The sequence below is a fragment of the Callorhinchus milii genome, unplaced genomic scaffold (assembly GCF_018977255.1).
Source record: "Callorhinchus milii isolate IMCB2004 unplaced genomic scaffold, IMCB_Cmil_1.0 Scaffold32, whole genome shotgun sequence".
NCBI lineage: Eukaryota > Metazoa > Chordata > Chondrichthyes > Chimaeriformes > Callorhinchidae > Callorhinchus > Callorhinchus milii.
The window spans coordinates 3,747,129-3,766,348 of NW_024704773.1; the positions used below are offsets into that span (position 1 = coordinate 3,747,129).

At 41.7% G+C, this 19,220-nt stretch overlaps 1 protein-coding gene across 2 annotated transcripts in view; it reads right to left on the reverse strand.

Moving 5' to 3' along the window:
- Positions 1-2,917: 2,917 nt before the first annotated feature.
- Positions 2,918-19,220, reverse strand: part of LOC103178049 — a 33,355-nt gene continuing 17,052 nt past the window's right edge. Inside the window, exons 4-7 of one of the 2 annotated variants that reach the window (XM_007892538.2) lie at positions 11,931-12,062; positions 9,044-9,100; positions 7,748-7,880; positions 2,918-3,848 (exon numbers count right to left, since the gene is read on the reverse strand). In XM_007892538.2, coding sequence (XP_007890729.1) covers positions 3,349-3,848; positions 7,748-7,880; positions 9,044-9,100; positions 11,931-12,062 — 822 coding nt within the window. In that variant the 3' untranslated portion in view covers positions 2,918-3,348. The remainder of the gene's footprint in view (positions 3,849-7,747; positions 7,881-9,043; positions 9,101-11,930; positions 12,063-19,220) is intronic. The other variant, XM_007892539.2, reaches the window with a different exon arrangement.

Genomic DNA, 19,220 nt, shown 5'->3' on the forward strand with positions numbered 1-19,220 from the left:
GCTACTTTTATCTGGCTCCTATCATTTGATCCTTAATATAACTTGGCCCCATTCCATAACCTTTGCTGACCACATGGTAAGGAGCAAGCCCCTTACAGTTCTTGGAATTTTTCTGTCGCATCTTTTATCCTTTGGGTCTTGCCTTCATTAATATATTCTTGTTGATAATAATAATAATAATGGCTTATCTGAAACATTCCTTTTCCTCTCTCCACTAAATACGTCATCGTATTTGTTTCTGAAAGGTCATTTCAGAACAGTGCAGTTCTGCAATCTTAAATAGACTCATGAAACATGCGCAGAAAAGCAGCCTTATTTAAATAACATTAATTACATTGCCTCATCGTGATTCATAACTCACTTAATTTGCAATGCAAAACACATCATAAACCTGAAAAGCAAAGGTAACATACATATTTACTTAAGACACTGGCGGTAATAAAACCTGGATCGTCCAGAGGTAGCAGTGTACTGGGCTTAAACTACCAGAAAATGCAAGGCTGCCTGTGAACCTAATGTTCTCTGCACTCTAATAACAGGCTAAATGACTTTTGTGTTGAATTCACTGGCTGACATCAGTTGACATCTTTGTTGAAGAGACAGTATTGTTGAAAGTAGCATTACTGCCAAATGATCGATTATCCACTTGACAATAATTGAGCAATATTTCCAGTCATGCCACAGTCATAAATATGAAATACGACAAGCGAGAACAAGCCCAGGAGTGACTAAATCACCATTGGATTTTGCAAAGCTTTCAGAAATTTGTATTTCCGAAGTCTTTGTCAATAACACGGGAGATTCTAGGAAGTGATCATCATAAATCAGGGCACAAAAGAAAGTCATTCAACCCATCAAGCTAACATCCCTTCCAAAGACTTAAAAATCCTAAAGGCATGTTTCACCCAATTTACTGTCTCCTAGGGGATTGTATTGCATATGTAATAATAATAATCCTTGCATTTGACGCAGCACCTTATCACGTCTTCGAGGCTTCTCAAAGCGCTTCACAGAATATATTGTAAAATGAAATTACTGTAGATTTTGTGTACTCTCCGAACTGCACAAAAGAGCAAATCTCCCCTCCTCCCATTACTCTCTGTCAGGAAACATTATGTCATAGGAGGATCTGACTTTCAGTTTGACAGTTCTCGACTTTAACAATAAATAATCCTTCCATCTTCACGTAGTGCCTCATAACCTTGAGAAATCTCAAAACACTTTACAGTAATTACTGTTAAGTGTAGTCACTATATTTGTGGGAGAACATTGCAAAGTCCTACGAACTGCTATGAAGTAAATTAATCTGGGGGATTATTCGACAAGAAACCAAGATCAATTGCTTTTTCTTTTTGAATAGTTTCATTTTGAATATTCTTTTTTTCTGGGTGGGGGGAAGGATGGTAAGCAGGGCTCCTTAGGGCTGAGCTGGCTCCAAGATGACATGCTTGAAATCTCAGAATTGAGTCAACCCTGTCTGCTTCTGTCCTAAACTGTGGCTCCCCAGACCATTGTTTTGGTTCTAGCCAAAAAAAGGGTCACTTCAGAAATGTTGCCCTGGTTTTCCCAACCAGACACTGATTGAGCTGTAGTAGTTTACCAGCCAGGACATCACTGAGCAAGGGCAGAGGTGAGGAATGAAAGAAGGTAAGAAGTGTAGTGGTACAGCCAGTCACCTTCATAAGGCAATGGCTCGAGATGTTCCTGGGGTGAGAGGATGAGGCCATTGAACTCCGCCTTCTACCTCTCTGTTCTGGGGATACACCTCAGGGTCCCGCGCTCTCTCCCTCTCATACAGATATTGAATGTACTGAGTCAAGCTGGTGAGGACACAGAGAAGTTAGTGATTGGGAGATAGTTCAAGGAAACACCACATAGCTCACTGATGCAGGCACATCATTTGGGATGTAAATATGGCATTTTTTTATTAGATTTTATTTTAAAATAATGATTTTTGAATCTAACTATTGTCCCTTGTCTTTTGTTTGTTCTGCATATCCATTTTTCCAGCAAGCATATCTTTCTCAGAATTGTTTTGAGTTCACCAGGTTTTCACTGTTCCAAAGAGCCGTATATGCGTATATATATATTGCACACGGTTTGGTTGTAGCTGGAAAAAAATAAACAATCCACCCTAAACGTAAGCTTTTTAAGTGATTTGGACAGGCCCACTGTATTGCCCCAAAACAGCCACTGAAATCTTGCGTGTTCAATTAACACCTGTTTTCCATTTAACTCCCTAAATTGCATCAGCCATCATAAGTAAAGTCCACATGGAATTTGGAACCTCTGGTGCTCTGGAGAAGTGGTCGTCTGGTGTTGCGGTTCCACAAGCTCCAGATTTGCAAAACGTTAACTCTGCTATCGACGGAAGAACAAGTCACCAAATTAAAATTTTAGACCAGCTCCACAAAAAATGTTAAACATGCTCTATGAACACGGTGGGACAACCCTGAGACCAGACCTTGCCCTTGGTTGTCAGAGCCATTTGCCACAAGAAAACGTATCAGTGGCTTTACGTCAGTGTATGTGTGGCTCAAAGTTAAATAAATCCTAGTACACAAACCGAAGAAAGCAATTAATTCTGAATGTTGTGAAAGATGGTCCACAAAAACTCCTTTGTGGGGAAGCAGCTGTTGAAGGTAATAAACAGGTGAACTGAGATTCACACCAAGGTTACATCAGCATCTCATGTTCAGAACAAGGCAGCTGCTACTGCGGCCATGGGTTCTGTCTGCGTCCAAGGTGCTGGGGTTACAAAAGCCAGGAAAAGAGGAATTTTGCTCTGGTCTCAATTATTTTATTTTGACACCGAATAGTTAGCAATTTGCGATGTGGATGCTGCTTAGAAGAAGCAGCAAACTGCAGAACAAACATTAATGCTCTCAGCTGAAATCAGAGACTAAAATGGCCGATTGTAATAGGCAGTAACTTTAGATGGACAGAATCACTGCATTAATAAAGAATGCTCCCTTTTCTTTTTACCCAGTGTAATGCACACTTCAAGCTTATTGCAAACTCCCACTTTTAATACTGGTAATTTAAATCAAGAGATGAAAAGTACATACATTTTATAACCATTTGAAATAATATAATTTTCTTTTTCTTGTATAGAAACCACAGAAATACAAACTTTTTTTCCCTATGGTCCCACTAAAACACAGCACTGCTCAGGACACCCATAGTCGCACGATTCTTGCATTGCAGTTTAATTGCTGTATAATGGTACGCCAAAGCTTTGTGGTTTGTGGTATTTCCTGGTTAATATTGTGTATCTTCTGAGCTCTGGAACTGGCACTTGTTCCAGTTTGCTAATCATGCCTTCCAGCACATCCGTCTCATGTGTTGTCATGGATATCCTATCCTCGGGGATGAAACAAGCGCATAGTCACTCATCTTATTTGGTGATGTGCTACTTTCCAGCAACTTTGAATGAGTATCTTTAACCTCCTTGAGCCTCAGCATCGGGCTGCGCTTGGCCTTTCTGCCACTCGGTGGTTTGCGTGAAGAGACGCATTCCGTCCCAAGTGACACTGCTACCCTTTGACCATTGACCGTAGAACAGGCTCTGTGGCCGGGTGACGATCGTAAGTCAGTCTGCAGCATTTTGGGTCCCAAAGCTCCCCCAGCTGGTTGTGTGGGGTGCTGTGCTTCAAGTGCTCGCAATTGCTCATCTCTCTCCTGTAAGCTCCTCTCCAGAAGGCGAATTTTCTCTTGCTGTTCAGCTAATTGGCTGGACAGCTCAAGCACAAGTCGTATGTGACTTTTATCTTCAGCCACGTGCTCACTGCTGGGCTCTGTGTCAATGCCAAGGTCTCCTTTGCAACCCCTTGCGTTGATTCTTTTATCTGCAAACATCAGAAGGGCAATAAATGTAACAATCTGCATGTCCACATTTTCAGCACACATGTCCTCAGACACAGGCAGCATGGGGTCATGTTGAAGATATGAGATTCGAGGAACATAGACTAAAAACCCGCAACAGAAATTATTGATTTACTCACAATGTGGGGTCTAATTTGGGGGTATTTTGAAACAACAACTTGCATTTATATAGCGCCCTTAATGCGGGGTAGCGTCCCAGGGGGCTTGACCGTGGCAGAGTCTGACAATGAGCCAGGGGAAGAGGGAGGTGACTGTAAGCACGATCAAAAAGGAAGGTGTTTGGGCAGGATTTGAAAGTGGGGGGGGCAAGGCAGAGGGGGCAAGGCAGAGGGATTGAGGAAGAAAGTTCCAGAAATCTTGAAATTGATCCGTTCAGTGATTGGGAGCCAGTGGAGCCTGGAAATGACTGGTGTGGTGGGGGTACAGAGTTTTGTGCGAGTGAGTATCCGTCCGGCAGAGTTTTGAATTCATTGAATTTTGTGTACGGTGGAGCTGGGGAGACCAGCGAGGAGGGCATTGGAATAGTCCAGGCAGGAAGTGACAAGGGTTTCAGCTACGTCGGTTGCAAGGTACAGATGGAGGCGGGCAATGTGGTGGAGGTGGAATAAAGCGGTCCTTGTCAGGGAACGATGTGGGGTAGAAAGGAAAGCCAAGGATCAAACCTGACGCCTAAGTTACCCACTGGTTCAGAGAGTCTGAGGGAGAGCCCGGAGAAGTTGAGGAGTTGCTGACATTCAGCTGCAGGAAATTTGTGCTCATCTAGGCCTTGAGGTCTGTCAAACAAGCTAACAGGACATCAGAGGACTGGGAGTTGGAGCTGGAGGAGGAGGCGAAGATTTGGGTGTCATGTGCATCCATGTGGAAGTTGACCCCATGTCTGCGGATGGCATCACCGAAAGGGAGCATATAGATGAGGCAGAGAAGGGGGCCAAGGATGGAGCCTTGGGGTACACCGCAGGTGACCGGGCGGGGCAGGAAGAAAAACCTTTGCCTGAGATGAAGTTCTGGTGGCTGGTTAAGTAGCTATCAAACCACTTGAGTACGGTCCCACTAAGGTGAATGAGGGAGGAGAGGCGGTGGAGGAGGTTTTCGTGGTCAACTGTGTCAAATACAGCGGAGAGGTCCAGGAGCACGAGGAGGCAGAGGGAACCTTGGTCACAGAGAGCGAGGACGTCATTTGTCTCTGTGATGTGGGCTGGGATTACTTCATCTGTAATCCCGTTCAAATTCCTGTTAACCTGCAAGACCTTCACTACAGACCTAGTCCAGGTCGAAACAGCCTTTCTGTCAGTTGGAATGCTGTTCTTTTTGTTACCGGAAGCAGTAACCATTTGAGTGGCTTGGATTCCTTATCAAGAAATCCCAGTAATAAATGCTGCACTTTTGTGGAATGCTATTTTACATACAACAGAAAAGCCTGTTTGCTTTGCATTCAACTTTGCAATGAACTTTCAGTGAAGAAATAGACTACATTTGCATCAGTAACATTTAAATGTATTCTCCAACTACCCATGTTAAGTGGTTACAGAGCTCCCCCTTGATCCAGAGAATTACCAAAGGGACTTAGAAAGTGAGGGGGAGCCAGCTGGAAGGAATCATCAGCTACTGTGCTGGCTAGTATGGCCTGCAACCTGTCTGTGAGCAACGCTACTTCATCCAAGGCCTCAGTGCATTCATTCAGCACTATTCACTAGCTTCAAGTGGTTTGTAGAGTTTATGAAAAGTCTCACAGCTTTCCTCTTTTGCTTGACTGACCTTGTAAATGCACCCCAAGATTCTTTATTGCAGTACACAATGTTTTGTGGTCGGCAGATCCTTTGTTTAGGTTTGCTTTTGATTTAAGAGCAAATGCTGGCTTCCTACATTCACTGTTATAAATGGCATTTTGCCAGGCTGTGAACTCTGACATTATTGCAGGACATAATTTGTCACATTGCTTTTCAACAGTAGCTTTATGAATGAAGGTGTCAGTCTGGTTCAGTTGGTAGCACTCCTATCTGTGAGTCAGAAGGTTGTGGGTTCAAGCCCAACATGTCAGGACTTTGACATGGTCTATGCTGACGCTCTAATTCAGTACTGTGGATGTGCTACATTGTTGGAGGTATCATTCTTTAAATGAGATTTTAAACTGATGTCCCATCTGCCTGTTCAACAACAACAACTTGCATTTATATAGCGCCTCTCGTGTAGGGTAGCTTCCCAGAGCACTTCAAGTGGACGTTAAAGATCAAATGGCACTATTTGCAAAGAGAAGGAAGTTTCTTTTGATGTCCTACCAAGCAATTCCCCAGATAAAATTGATCTTTCACTTCATGGCTCTTTGTGGGACATTGCTGTTTGCAAATTGACTCAACATTACAATAAACACAGGCACTGCACTCTACAGTAAATGCTGTGAAGCCTTTTGAGATGTTTTAAAGACGTGATTAGATGCTAGATGAACTGCTAGGATTATTATTATTACTATTAGACCACAGTTAATTGTTTGACCCCTGACTTGCAAAATTTAGGGTGAATTTTCTTAATAAAGTGTATGTTGGTAGCTGCATCAACATTCTTTGACTCATACTGCTGAAAAACTGATTCAGCTTTGTATATACCCAGGCACCGCATTATGTTAGTATTCGCCAGTCCAAGACAAATGACAAATTCATTGTATTATATTGCGGCAAATGAAGGGCCCAAATAACAAAACAATTTTGCATTTCAGCAAAGGAAACTTTGGTTAGTCTCGGACTCTGCTTAAGTCAGACTTAAAGGCCGGCCCTGATATATCCGGCTTAAGTGGCTTCCATTTATACAAAACAACATCACTTTACAATATATCCTGTGAAGCGCTTTGAGACATCTCGACGATGTGATAAGACTCTATATCAAATGTGAGTACTGTATTACTATTATGTTGTTGTGCGGAAATTGTGTGCTGCATTCACCTAAAAATTCAGTCATCTTGAGATGCCTTGAAGATGTGAGACGGCGCTATATCAAATGCAAGGGTTTTTAAGGATTATTTTCTCAAGTGCTCAAGCGTAATTCATGTGGAAGCACCCTGTTATAGCACTGAACATAATACAGACCTTAACCACTGCAAAACAATGAGGCTTCACTCTGTGTATGCAGAATTTGATTTTATATTTGATTTCCTCAATTCTTAAAAATATTTTCTGTCCTATTTTCTGTTTTAGCAATTTGTATTTTCATTTTCCTATTTAAATTTTTTTTCTTAGGTCGATTTCTTAATAATTTTACACTCATTGGAGTCCTGCAGCTCAGTGGTTAACTTGACTCGCAAGCGAGAGACTTGGGTTCGATTCCCGGCAGTACGAAAGGTTGGGCAAGTTTCCTTACTCCACACACCTCTGTTTACCTAGCAGTAAGTAGGAACCTGGTTGTTACGATTAGCGGATCTCTTTTTCGGGGGTAATAATTCCTTCAAAGAATATATAAATTGGTCACTCAATCCACGGCTGTTTGTGGGACATTGCTGTGCGCAATTGGCTGCTGCATTTTGCCCACAAAATATACAGTCAATTCACTTTACAGTATTTTCTGTGAAGCGCTTTGAGACATCTCGAGGATGTGATAAGGCGCTATATCAAATGCAAGGATGATTTTCATTTGCATTGCTGGCTGAAATCATCATCTGACCTTCCTTACATAAAAGATCCTGACAGCACCACGGAAAAGATATGCAATCATAATGTTTGTTTCCACGAATAGTCAGCAAGGATAGTTGACTCTCAACAGGTTTAGACACAAGACAGCAGGAGCCTGTGGCAGAGTCCTAACAAGCCTTGTTAAGCAGGAGCAGATGTACTTACACACAGAGGCTGTTGCCCATTATTATACTGACTATACTGACCCCTAGTGAGCTGAATCATTTCCTCCAGCTCTTGAATACTCTCCTTTGCTTGCATCAGAGTTAGGGCAGCATCTTGCTTGGCCTGAGCCAATTGAATCTGCAGGTTCCTCACCTTTCTGTTCTGATTCCGTTTCTTGATCAAAATTAAAACAAAAGCAAGATCACACAACATTGATAAATAATATAAAAAATGTGGTCACTCAATCCACGACTGTGTGGGACACTGCTGCGCGCAATTGGTTGCCGAGTTTCGCCCATAAAATATACACTTTAAGCAGTTTGAGATGTCTCGAAGACGTGATAAGGCGCTATATCAAATGCAAGAATTATTATTATATGCAGACTGAGTAGGATCTAATCACGCATTGGCTGAAAGAGCTGTTTTTGCCCCACTGTCGCTCTAGCATTTGACTGCAGGAAATAACCCACTCCCCAATCTGACAGTGGCTGGGTTTACATTCACACAATGCCTCTCACGTCAGTGGGACATCTCAAAGTGCATCACACAAGCTGAGGAAAGTGGAGCAGGAGAAAGATGACTAAAACTGCGATTGAAAAGATAGACCTTAGGCGGACTTGAAAGGGGGGTAGCGGGAGGAAGGAGTGAAACGGAAAGCAGGAACAAAATTTTGGAAAGCTTGTTCGCTGGTCGGTGGTGGGATGGATCGGTGGGGAACATGAATCAAGCTGATGCTAGCCGAGTGAAGGGAGCAGGCGGTCAGGAGGTAGAGTGAGATAAGGTTATATAGGGATTTGAATTTGGGGAAGAGGATCTTCAATTCGATTGCCAGGGGATGGGGAGCCAATGGAGCTGAACGAGGATGTGCTCGTGGGGTCTGGTGGAGGAGAGGACATGGACTCCAGACCTACTTCTTTGTAGAAGACACTTGTTAAAAAGTTGCTTATCGCCGTACTGGAAATTGAATGCGCAGCCCAGCTTTGCAGACAGTAGCATTGAGAATGATTGATACAGATACATATCTCACTTTGCATCTACCACAAACTACTGCATTTAATAAACTATAAAGCATCTTACACCCATTTGTAGGATAAATGTATCAAAGCACTTCACAGAGATCCTAGGGCGGAGGAAGGGAAACCGTAAGAGCATTGAACAAAGGCGTGGTCAAGGAGATGTTTTCAAACGGTTTTGAAGACAGGAATAGAGAGTGTAGGAATTTGGGGAGAATAAGGATGGAGGAGATTGGAGATTGGAGAGTGAAGCAGGATCATGAAGAAGTTTGCTGATATGAATAGAGATGTTAAATAGATTTGTATCAAAATGTATCTACTTACTAACTGCCTTATTTGTTCCTGAATGGCTTTATTTTCTCCTTCTAACCTCAGGATGTACTGCAGTGAAGAAAACAGGTCCATAAGTCTAGAGACATGCATTCTAGACAAGCCGCGGTCAATCTGGCATTGTGCATATTTTATCATTATTATACAGTTCACCCTATTTGAATTTGGATGATTACTATCCCTCTCTCTTGAACAACTGCTAAGTATCAGATTATTTCTTATGCAGCTATTTCTAGAAAGCTTTGTATCAATAGACATCCTTTAAAAAATGGATCCTAAAGCTCCAGATCTGATAACCTTCTTAATATAATATTTGTAGCAACGGTTCATTATGATTTAGTCACTAAAGGATGTGCTAGTTGAAAAATGTCCATGTTGAAGGGCGATTTGTAAAAACGTAAATGTAAGTCATACTGTATTGTTTCAGTATAGACAAAGCTACATTAAAAAAAACTTCATTGGGGCATAAATCTCATTAGAAATGCTCAAGGTTGGTAAATTTACTGATCAACATTGCCTTTTGCTCATCTTTCCCCTCCCTACCCCTCTCGGTTCCCATTGCCAGCTCGGATGCCAAGTCTGGATTGTTAAGCACCTTGGGACATCCTCCCGACATGAAAAGCACTATATGAATGTAACTTTGTAGTGGCATTGCATTTTACAGCTTGGAATATTCCCTTCAGTCTCATTATAATTGACTTACTTGAGCTCCACATATGAAGGTGTTGATGATGGTTAATTCATTGATTGGAATGTTGACAACACTGAATTTTCTCATTTATCTAATTTGTCTCATTGCATGTATAATTAAAAATGTTTAGTCGATGATAAATTTGTCAACTGTTGACTAATTGTTTTAGTAGTAAACAATTTTTTATTATCAGGTATAAACATTAAGAGTGGAATTAACACTTGTTAAGTCAATGGAAAATGAGGCAAAATAAAGTCACCACATGAAGCTTCATCTCTAGTCCCAAATGGTTGAACTCTATGCAGGAAGTGAAGCCATCTTACATTCAAAACATTCCTTTCCTAATTGAAAAGTTCAAATGCTGCTCATTTACCTTACTGCAGTCCTGTAGCTCAGTGGTTAGAGCTCTCGCCTCGCAAGCGAGAGACCTGGGTTCAATTCCCGGCAGGGCAAAGTCTTGGGGAAGTTTCCTTATTCCACACACATGCCTCCGTTTAGTAGGAACCCGGGTGCTAGTCAATTGGCTTTTCTAGGGGCAACAATTCCTTCAAAAAAATAATAATTTGATCACTTCAATCCATGACTGTTTGTGGGACACTGCTGTGCGCAATTGCCTGCTGCGTTTTGCGCATAACATATACAGCCAATTCACTTTACAGTATATACTTTGAGCCATCTCGAAGACGTTATCAAGCACTATATCAAATGCAAGGATCATTATTATTATTATGCCAGAGGGCAATAATATGAAAATATTTGTTCTAATTTACCTTCTCTCATAAATATTAAACCATTCAACACACAGTTAAGAGTATACTCGTCTCATCACATTGTATGCATTCAGACCTACCTCTTTTATGCTCTGCACCTGTAAAAATATCTATTTTCCAAATTGGGTTCCTCAGGATATTAATATAACAGGTGCTGATTAATGGCATGGTTTAAAATTCACAGTTCAAGAGCAAACAAAGTATAGCTTCAAAAGCATTTACATGTAACTTATATAACTAAATCGCACAAGATTGAATTTGAAATCTTCAATGTTTGGACTTGAGGCTTTTCAAATTACTAATGTTGTCCCCCATTTGTTGCAATATTTTGGAATAAATTAATATCTCAAAGAAGATGAGCTCAAAGACTCAAAGAACCAGAGCAGTGTGGACAGAGGCTAGTTAATATGGACAAACATGAAACCCAAAGCTAAAACTGCTGCTAACTCTAACACCAAATTTAATCTCTTACATTTAGTCACTGGCAGTTTGCAGTCGGTAGCTATTTTATTGCTGCCATTTTTGGCACAAAACAAGCACAGACTCACAGCCAGCAATTATGCCATAAATTGCCTCTTTTCTTCTTTATTTCAAGATTTAGTTAAGAGATCAAAGACTTCAGAGTAAAGTTTGTGATTGTTAAACCTTGCATTGTGTTAATTAATGTTGCTGAAAATGACCACAAGGTGGCAGTGCATTCCTCCAGGTAAATGCAATTGTAGCAATTCTGTTGCAGATCAATCAGCATCTGACTGAAAATGAATGTTTAGGCATCAATATTGGTGAAAAGTTATACCAAAAACTTTACCCTCACTCTCTCCTTCAGATGTTGATTGTCTAAGAAGTGCTGTAATTCTATACAGTTATTTGAAGGACTCAAGAAACCACTTCAGCTGATGTGACATCTCATAAAGTGTCAGACCACAGTCATTGCCACTCTACAAATGTGCACTGGACTAAACTGCAATCCTCAAAATGTTCTGCCCCTTTCTTTGGCGAATAGCCTTCCCTCCTGTGAATGTCTCTCAGATGTCCCAGTCAAACCAGGCCGCACAGAAACAAAACCTGCAGCATTCTATTCTGTGGCGAAGTGCAAAATGTCTCAAACTTTGTAATAATCACTTTACTTCAAAAATTCTCTTCTGCGCACTAACTATCTAAATTTTGACTTTTTATGTTTTATTATATTTTAAAGTGTATATGTTCGCTCATGAAATTTTATTTTGTAGACCATAGTACAATAAACATTTCACGGGTCGGAATCAAATTTATATCAGATCTTTTCAATCTAAGCACCTTTCGATCTAAGGTGCTTTCCATGCTACAGGGCACTTCGCCTGCAGCTGTCAATGCAATTTAGATTTCAAATGACACGGTTTGCCTTTGGAATAAGAGGTGTGTTCAAAAATGTCTAATGTACCTGGTCTTTGGCATTCAGGGTTTCCTCGTATGATTCTTTAGCCATTAGCTTCTTTCTTGCAGTATCCACCTCCTCTTCCAACCACATTACCTGGTCCCCGAGTTCTGCGTTACACCCTTCGACCTCAGCCAGCTGTCACATAACCAGAAGGCAAAGGAAAAATACTTCATAATATTTCGCTAAGTGGATGGGAGCTCTTTTTCTGAAAATGCTTTGCATTTATATAAATAAGATTACATCAGTGCATAGAGCTGTGATAACCAAGTGAGAACAGCCAGTAGCTGTCCATGCATACCAACTAGAAACCAATCCATGTATTATATTAGGCTCTGTGTTAACATTTCTGCAAAGTAACTTTGCCAGCTAAAACCATACTCCTCTTATGCTTGTCTCATAGACATCATTTAGATGGAATACTTGTTAGGAACTTCTAAAACTTTGTGTAAAATTGTCCAAAATTCCTGTGGCTTTTTACAACCTGCAATATATAAATTCTGAGTGTTGGTAATGGAATTGTACTGAGGGTGAGTTTAAAATCATGGGAAGGACATTTACATCAGCCTTTATTGTAAAGATTAAGCATAATGTGACATTTTCTCTGTGTGTAGTTATTTATATTTAACCTCCAAACAGGAATTACTCATACTGTCGTTGCTATAAATGATGATTTGTACCTCTTTGCCTGGGTTTCAATCTTTATTTATTAGGTCGCTATGTAACAAAATTCAGTGCATGGTTTTTTAAGGATAGTGATGACAGCGGTTTTTAAAGGAGTGGGAACAGTACCAGAGGTCAGGGAGAGGTTGATGATGTCAGTGAGTAGTGGGGCAAGGAGGTGGAGCTGGGAAGTAAGGAGGGGGGTAGGGATGGGGTCGAGGGGGCAGGTGGTGGGTTTCATACAGGTTATGGTGACGATGAGAGGATGGGGAGACAGGTTCAAAGTTGTGGAGGGAGGGGTGGGTAGGGGCCGGGGTGAGAGGAGGAGATGGGGAGGGGTTAGCAGATGCAGAGGCAGCTGAGCGGATTCCCTCGACTTTGGATTCGAGGAAGTCCAGCATCGCCTCGCAGTTGGCATTTGAGGTGAAGATGGGTGAAGCGTGAGAGGGTGGGCGGAGGAGCCGGTTCGTGTTGGAGAAGAGGAGCCTGGGGTTGTTCCTTAGCCTCCAAGATTGTCTTGGAGTAGAACAATGATTTAGCAGAGGCAAGGGCGCAGCGGTAGGAATTGACATGGTCCAGTCAAATTAGGTTTGATTTAAGCCAGATGGGCTCAGCGGAATGGGCCCGGGCTTTAAGGGAGCAGAAGTGGCTGGTGTACCAAAGTGATTTGTGTGAGTAGGAGACGGTTCGGGAAGAGAGGGGATCGAGGGAATCGAGAGTGGAGGAGAGGAGGCTCTCCTCCACTCTTTGTAAACTGAACTTTACAAAGGAGTGATGTTATTGTGCCATCTGCACAAATGTGTCTGAGTACACAAAATGTGAAATTACATACAGTTTTACATAAATATTCAAGGCTCCACTTCAATCAGAATTGTTTATGGGAATGGGCAATGAAGGTGAAATATTGATTGTGGACTATACAAAGCACATTTTAGCTTGTTTTGTCATAATGGCTATATAAATCACAGGGCAAATCTCAAAAAATGGGAAGAAACCTTGTAAGACATTTGCTCAATTCTTTGCTTAAATTGACCAAACAAGGAATTGCTTCTGATTTGGATTGACTACTAAGGATGCTTCCATATAGCTATATGCAATCTGGCATTATCAGGTATCTTTATGATTAGGTAAAGATATTTTGCTGCAACAGAATATGTTGGAGCTTAATGATAAAATTATTGACAAATGGAGAAAATTGCTGTTGACAAAGATACAATTGGTCCTGTATCCTCCAGCAGTTTAAGTGAAATTGAAGATGCAACATCAGGGGAAATTACAATAACAACAATTTGCGCTTATAGAGCGCCCTCCACAAAGGGTAGTGTCTCAGAGTGCTTAACAGTGGCGGAGTCTGACTCTGAGGCGGTGGGTGGCGGGGTATGGGGGGTGAGAGGTGGGAGAGGTGACCGTACAGTCGGAAAGGAAGGTTTTCAGGCGGGATTTGAAAAAGGGGGAGGGGGGCAAGACAGAGGGATTGAGGAGAATGTTCCAGAGTTTCGAGGAGTAGTGGCTGAAAGCGCAACATCCAATGGTGGAGTGGAGGGTGCGAGGGAGAGGCAGGAGGCCGGTGCCAGTCGAGCGGAGACACCAGGTGGTGGTTTGGGGAGTGAGGAGGTCAGAGAGTTAGGGAGGTGCCAGGGAGTGAAGGGATTTGAACACGAATGTGAGGATCTTGAAGTCAATCCGTTCAGTGATGGGGAGCCAGTGGAACCTGGCCAGAACTGGTGAGATGTGGGTATGGAGTTTGGTTTGGGTCTGTATGCGGGCAGAAGAGTTCTGAATGAGCTGAATTTTTTGAATTGTGGAGCTGGGGAGACTGACGAGGTGTGTGTTTGAGTAATTCAGGCAGTAGGAGACAAACGCATACACAAGGATTTCTGCTGCATTTGGGTTAAGGTATGGTCAGAGATGGGCAATGTGGCGGAGGTGGAGGAAGGCGGTCCTGGTCAGGGACTGGATGTGGGGGAGGAAAGTCAGCTGGGGGTCAAACCGGATGCCTAGGTTGCACACTGGTTTGGTAAGTCTGAGAGAGAACCCAGGGAGGTTGAGGAGTTCAGATCCGCAGGAGTGAAGACGTTGACAGGAACCAAGGTGTATGGCTTCTGTCTTGTCCACATTCAGCTGCAGGAAGTTTACGCTCATCCAGGCCTTGATGTCTGCCAGACAAGCTGATAGAACATCAGCGGAACTGGAGTCGTTGCTGGAGGAGGCAAAGTAGATTTGTGTGTCATCCGCATACATGTGGACGTTTACCCCGTGTCTGCGGATGACATCGCCTAGAGGGAGCATATAGATAAGGAAAAGAAGAGGGTCAAGGATGGAGCCCTGGGGTACCCCACAGGTGACCGGGTGGGGGGCGGGAGGAGAAACCATTTGCTGAGATGAAATGGAGGCGGTTGATTAAGTAGGAATCGAACAATGCGAGTGCGGTCCCACTAAGGTAGATGAGGGAGGAGAGGCATTGGAGGAGGATGGCGTGGTCGACTGTGTTGAATGTGACAGAGAGATCCAGGAGGACAAGGAGGCAGAGGAAGTCCTGGTCACAGATAGAGAGAATGTCGTTTGTGACTTTGACAAGCGCTGTCTCTGTGCTGGGGGCAGGACGGAAACCAGACTGCAGTGGCTCGAGGAGGGACTGGAGGGAGAAGTATGACAAAGATGATCTGTAACGATGCGTTCCAGGACATTGGCAAGGAAGGGTAGGTTGGAGATGGAATGGTAGTATCTGAGATTAGAGGGATCAAGGATGGATTTTTTGAGGAGGGGGGGTGTAATAACAGCGTTTTTTGGGGAGAATGGAACAGAGCCTGAGGAGAGAGACTGATCAGCGGGAGAGGAGGGGGAGTTGAGTGACCAGCAGTTGGGTGAGGAGGGGGTCGAGGCAAGCAGGTGGAGGGGGTTTGGTTGAGGCAGCAGGTGGTGAACTTCATGGGGCCTAGATTGTGCTGATTCATAATGGGATTCTTTAATAACCACTTTTTCTGGTGTTGAGGTGCTATTTACACTTCTATATTCATATTGCAAAATTATTTCTATGTGAAAACTCCACTACAAACAGTAGGTAAATATGATTATTGTCACCACCTTGCTAATGGAGACTGAATGAAATATTTGCTTCAAATAATATCTAATTGGAAAATAATAATACTTGCATTTGATATAGCGCTTTTCACGTCTTCTAGATGTCTTAAATTGCTTCACAGAATATACTGTAAAGTGAATTGACTGTATATTTGTGGGTGAAACGCAGCAGTCAACTGCACACAACAGTGTCCCACAAACAGTTGTGAGTTGAGTTACCAAATTATTATTGTGGGAAAAGATGTGGGAACATGTTGAGCTTCTAGCTAGAATTAGTTTGTCTTGTCCTGTTGGAGTTTTTTAATTTTTCTCTCCGAAATGTGTTTTTATGGATTTGGCATCGTTCCATTTGCAGGAAATTGAGAAATTGGGAAATGTCATCATGCTTCTTGTAAAAGCTTAAACAGGACAGGGAATTGTAATGTTTAAAATTTGCTCATATGGGTAATAGTGTGAGAATTAATGGGTGAGTTTAATGCATCCCAAATGTCCTTCAGTAAGGTAATGCAGCTGACACTTGGAGGAATAAAGAATATGACAGTATATATGGTTGATAAAATACTGCCTACTGTGAATATAAAGCAAATATGCCAGAGGCAAAGAGGTTGTCTTCCAATTGGTGCAGGTGAATGCTTGTGGTATCCAGGTGCAGAGCGTGCTTTATTTGAGCTCAAATTATTTTTACTATAAATGGGAGCGAGATTCTCTACAGTGCATCTTATTCAATGCAGACCACCCTGGGCTTTCAGCTGATTCAGAGAAAATTCCACTTTAACTTATCAGTTCAAACATCTTATTTCACAGACAGGAGAATACTGAAACAGAAAAAATGACTTGAGGCGTAAATATTTGTTTTAATGTGACCTCCCTGAAACCGATAAAGAATAGGAGTTTCAGTATTTCAGTATAAGACAGCAAACTTATCTAAGTGGGCTAATTTGCATGTTGTGCTAACTAATGTGTAAGTGCCTTGGGACGTCCTCCCAGCGTGAAAATCACAATTTAAATGTAAATTTGTATAGTATTGTACTGTATTGCAAGCACATTGGGAAAAGAAAGAATTACAACTGCTACTAGTGATGTAATTTGCAACCAAAGAAACGTTTACAGAATAGTCTCTAATTTGTTTCATCTGTTGTCAATTATATAACTAAGGTCACCTATAATTCCCGTGGTACAGGTTTACGTATGGTTAGCACAATGGTAAATTCGACCCCTAAATACCATTTTAAAAGGATTTTCAAGGACACATAAAACAGCACAAATGGAGTTGGTAATGGGTTTCATCAAGTTTTGTGAAACTCTTCAAGCTATAGCCACATTGCCAAAATTCCACCTTTCAGTACTTAGTCCACGTGCTAATAGCAATAGTGTACACATATTAAACTGGAGCCCAGTTTGTGACTATTAATAAATAGAGTGCTTGCATAGATACTAAAGTTATCCCACATAGAAGCATTATGAATATTTTCAGACCAGGAAATGTATAAATGCACACTATGTGAATACGGCAAAAATAAATCGTCTCTGATAATTTTCACATTTGCGAGTATTTGGGAGGATCAGGGCATACTCGTGTTCCTGGGCAGAAAATGTACGATTTTTAATGAGAACCACAGGCACTGCAAAAGATTAATCAACCACCCACTAATCCTCCAACGCCTATATCTATGCATAAAATGTTACTGGTGCCTTGCATCAGAAAAAAAGATATTTGGGACTTGAGCTGAGCTTTCTGCAGAGAACTCCACCCCCCCCCCCACCACGCACACGCACACACACACTCCCCCTCCATCACACTAATTTGCTCGCCAGGAGATTTTGCATCAAGAGGCGAGAGTTGGAGTCAATGATCAGAGGTTTGCGTGAACAACTTGAAATGCTTTTTCTACTGTGTGGTACCAGAAATTCAACTGTTCTGCCTTTTGAGCTCTCTGTCTGGTCTGGTGGAGTGGTGGCTCACAGGAAGCAAGCCGTCAAATAATCTGAGACCGAATAAACCATCAATCTGAAGGGTGGCAGAGGTATCTGCTAAATGTAATTGTGGTTGATTTTTTCAATGGACATCATCCCCACACCATGTTATCTGGTCTTCAGTACAGTAGTACATTATTTATTTCAGTTGTAGAGTTGGAGCCTTGTTACTCAATGTTTAGACAGGCTAATAAACCTGTCAGAGAAAAAGAAAACTGTGTGCACCCTCTAAAAAGATCAATATAAAGACGACCACAGGCTGCTGAGATATCAACATTGAATACAATTGAGGACTCTACAGTGTCTTGTAAATTATGAATATTTTCAAACCAGTTTATCTCACAGGCTAAATGGACACTCCAATGAAGTGCTGTGAGAAAGGTGCAGTCTTTCGGATAAGATGTGAAACCCGTCTGCTTATTCAGGTGGACATTAAAGATTCCTTTCAAGAAGAGAAGGGAGTTCTCCTGATTATTTACTTCATAGATGCATTGCTCTGCACAAATTAGTTGTCACATTCTCCTACTCATACAGTCAATATACTTTTACAGTAAATACCGTGAGCTTGTGAGTTGTTTTGACAATATAATAAGGCACTATTATCAAATACGTTTTTAAAAAATATATCTATAGTTTCTTTTTAAAGTGAAATATCCAGAAATAATCCAGGATAAGGAATTCCGTTAACAGTGCTCCTTCTATTGTTTGTCTGATCTCATTGTTTTAACTTGACATTATGTTGACTCAGTTAGAAATTGATAAACAACAAGGAAAACAGTTAGACCAAGATTTTTTTTTACAAAGCTTCATTTATTTATGGCAACATAATCTTGCACATCTTTTTGGAGAGAGGGAGGGGGAATGATTAGGCATTGAATGTAAATACTGAAGCATCAACCAATATACTTAAGAAATAACACATTGGCTGGACTCCACCTTCCCTAACTAATTGAGTAGTTTTTTGTCTTTGGTAGACTTTCTGTTATTTCCTTAGGCACCTATGAATTTTTCTAGAGGCTTCATTTCAGTCATCCTTGGATGTTGTTGGGCAGGAAAGAGATGGGCTGTCAAATAAACCAAAATGGCCTTGGCAACTGGGAGGTCCTCATGTTCAGTAAGCGGAGGATATTAAAGAAACATGCTATGGTTGAATGTTACAGATTTTGTGGACCTCTGAAGTCCTTTTCAAAGGTGTATCTTCCAGGTGTGTATGGATAGGCATGTAGACTGGGTTTCATTAAACTGGAGAAGAAGGTGTCTTCATTTAGCCTCAGTTCATCCAAAGGTGAGTCCTGACTCCATGGTGCTGGAGTGTCTAAATCAGTAGGATAATGAAACCTGTTTCTATGAAGAGGAGATCTCTTGCATTTCCTCCTGAGCTGCTTTTGTAACAGAAAGAAAAAATGGTTAATACTTGGATTTGAACAGTTTTTGCTCTTTGCTAACATTTTAAATATTTTCAAACATGTCTAGTATTTACCGTAGCTTTAGGTAATGGGTAGCTCTAATGGGTTCCAGAAGACTGCTCCCATTTCACCATGTCCTTGGCCTGGGTTGTAGTTAATCTCTGTGAAGAAC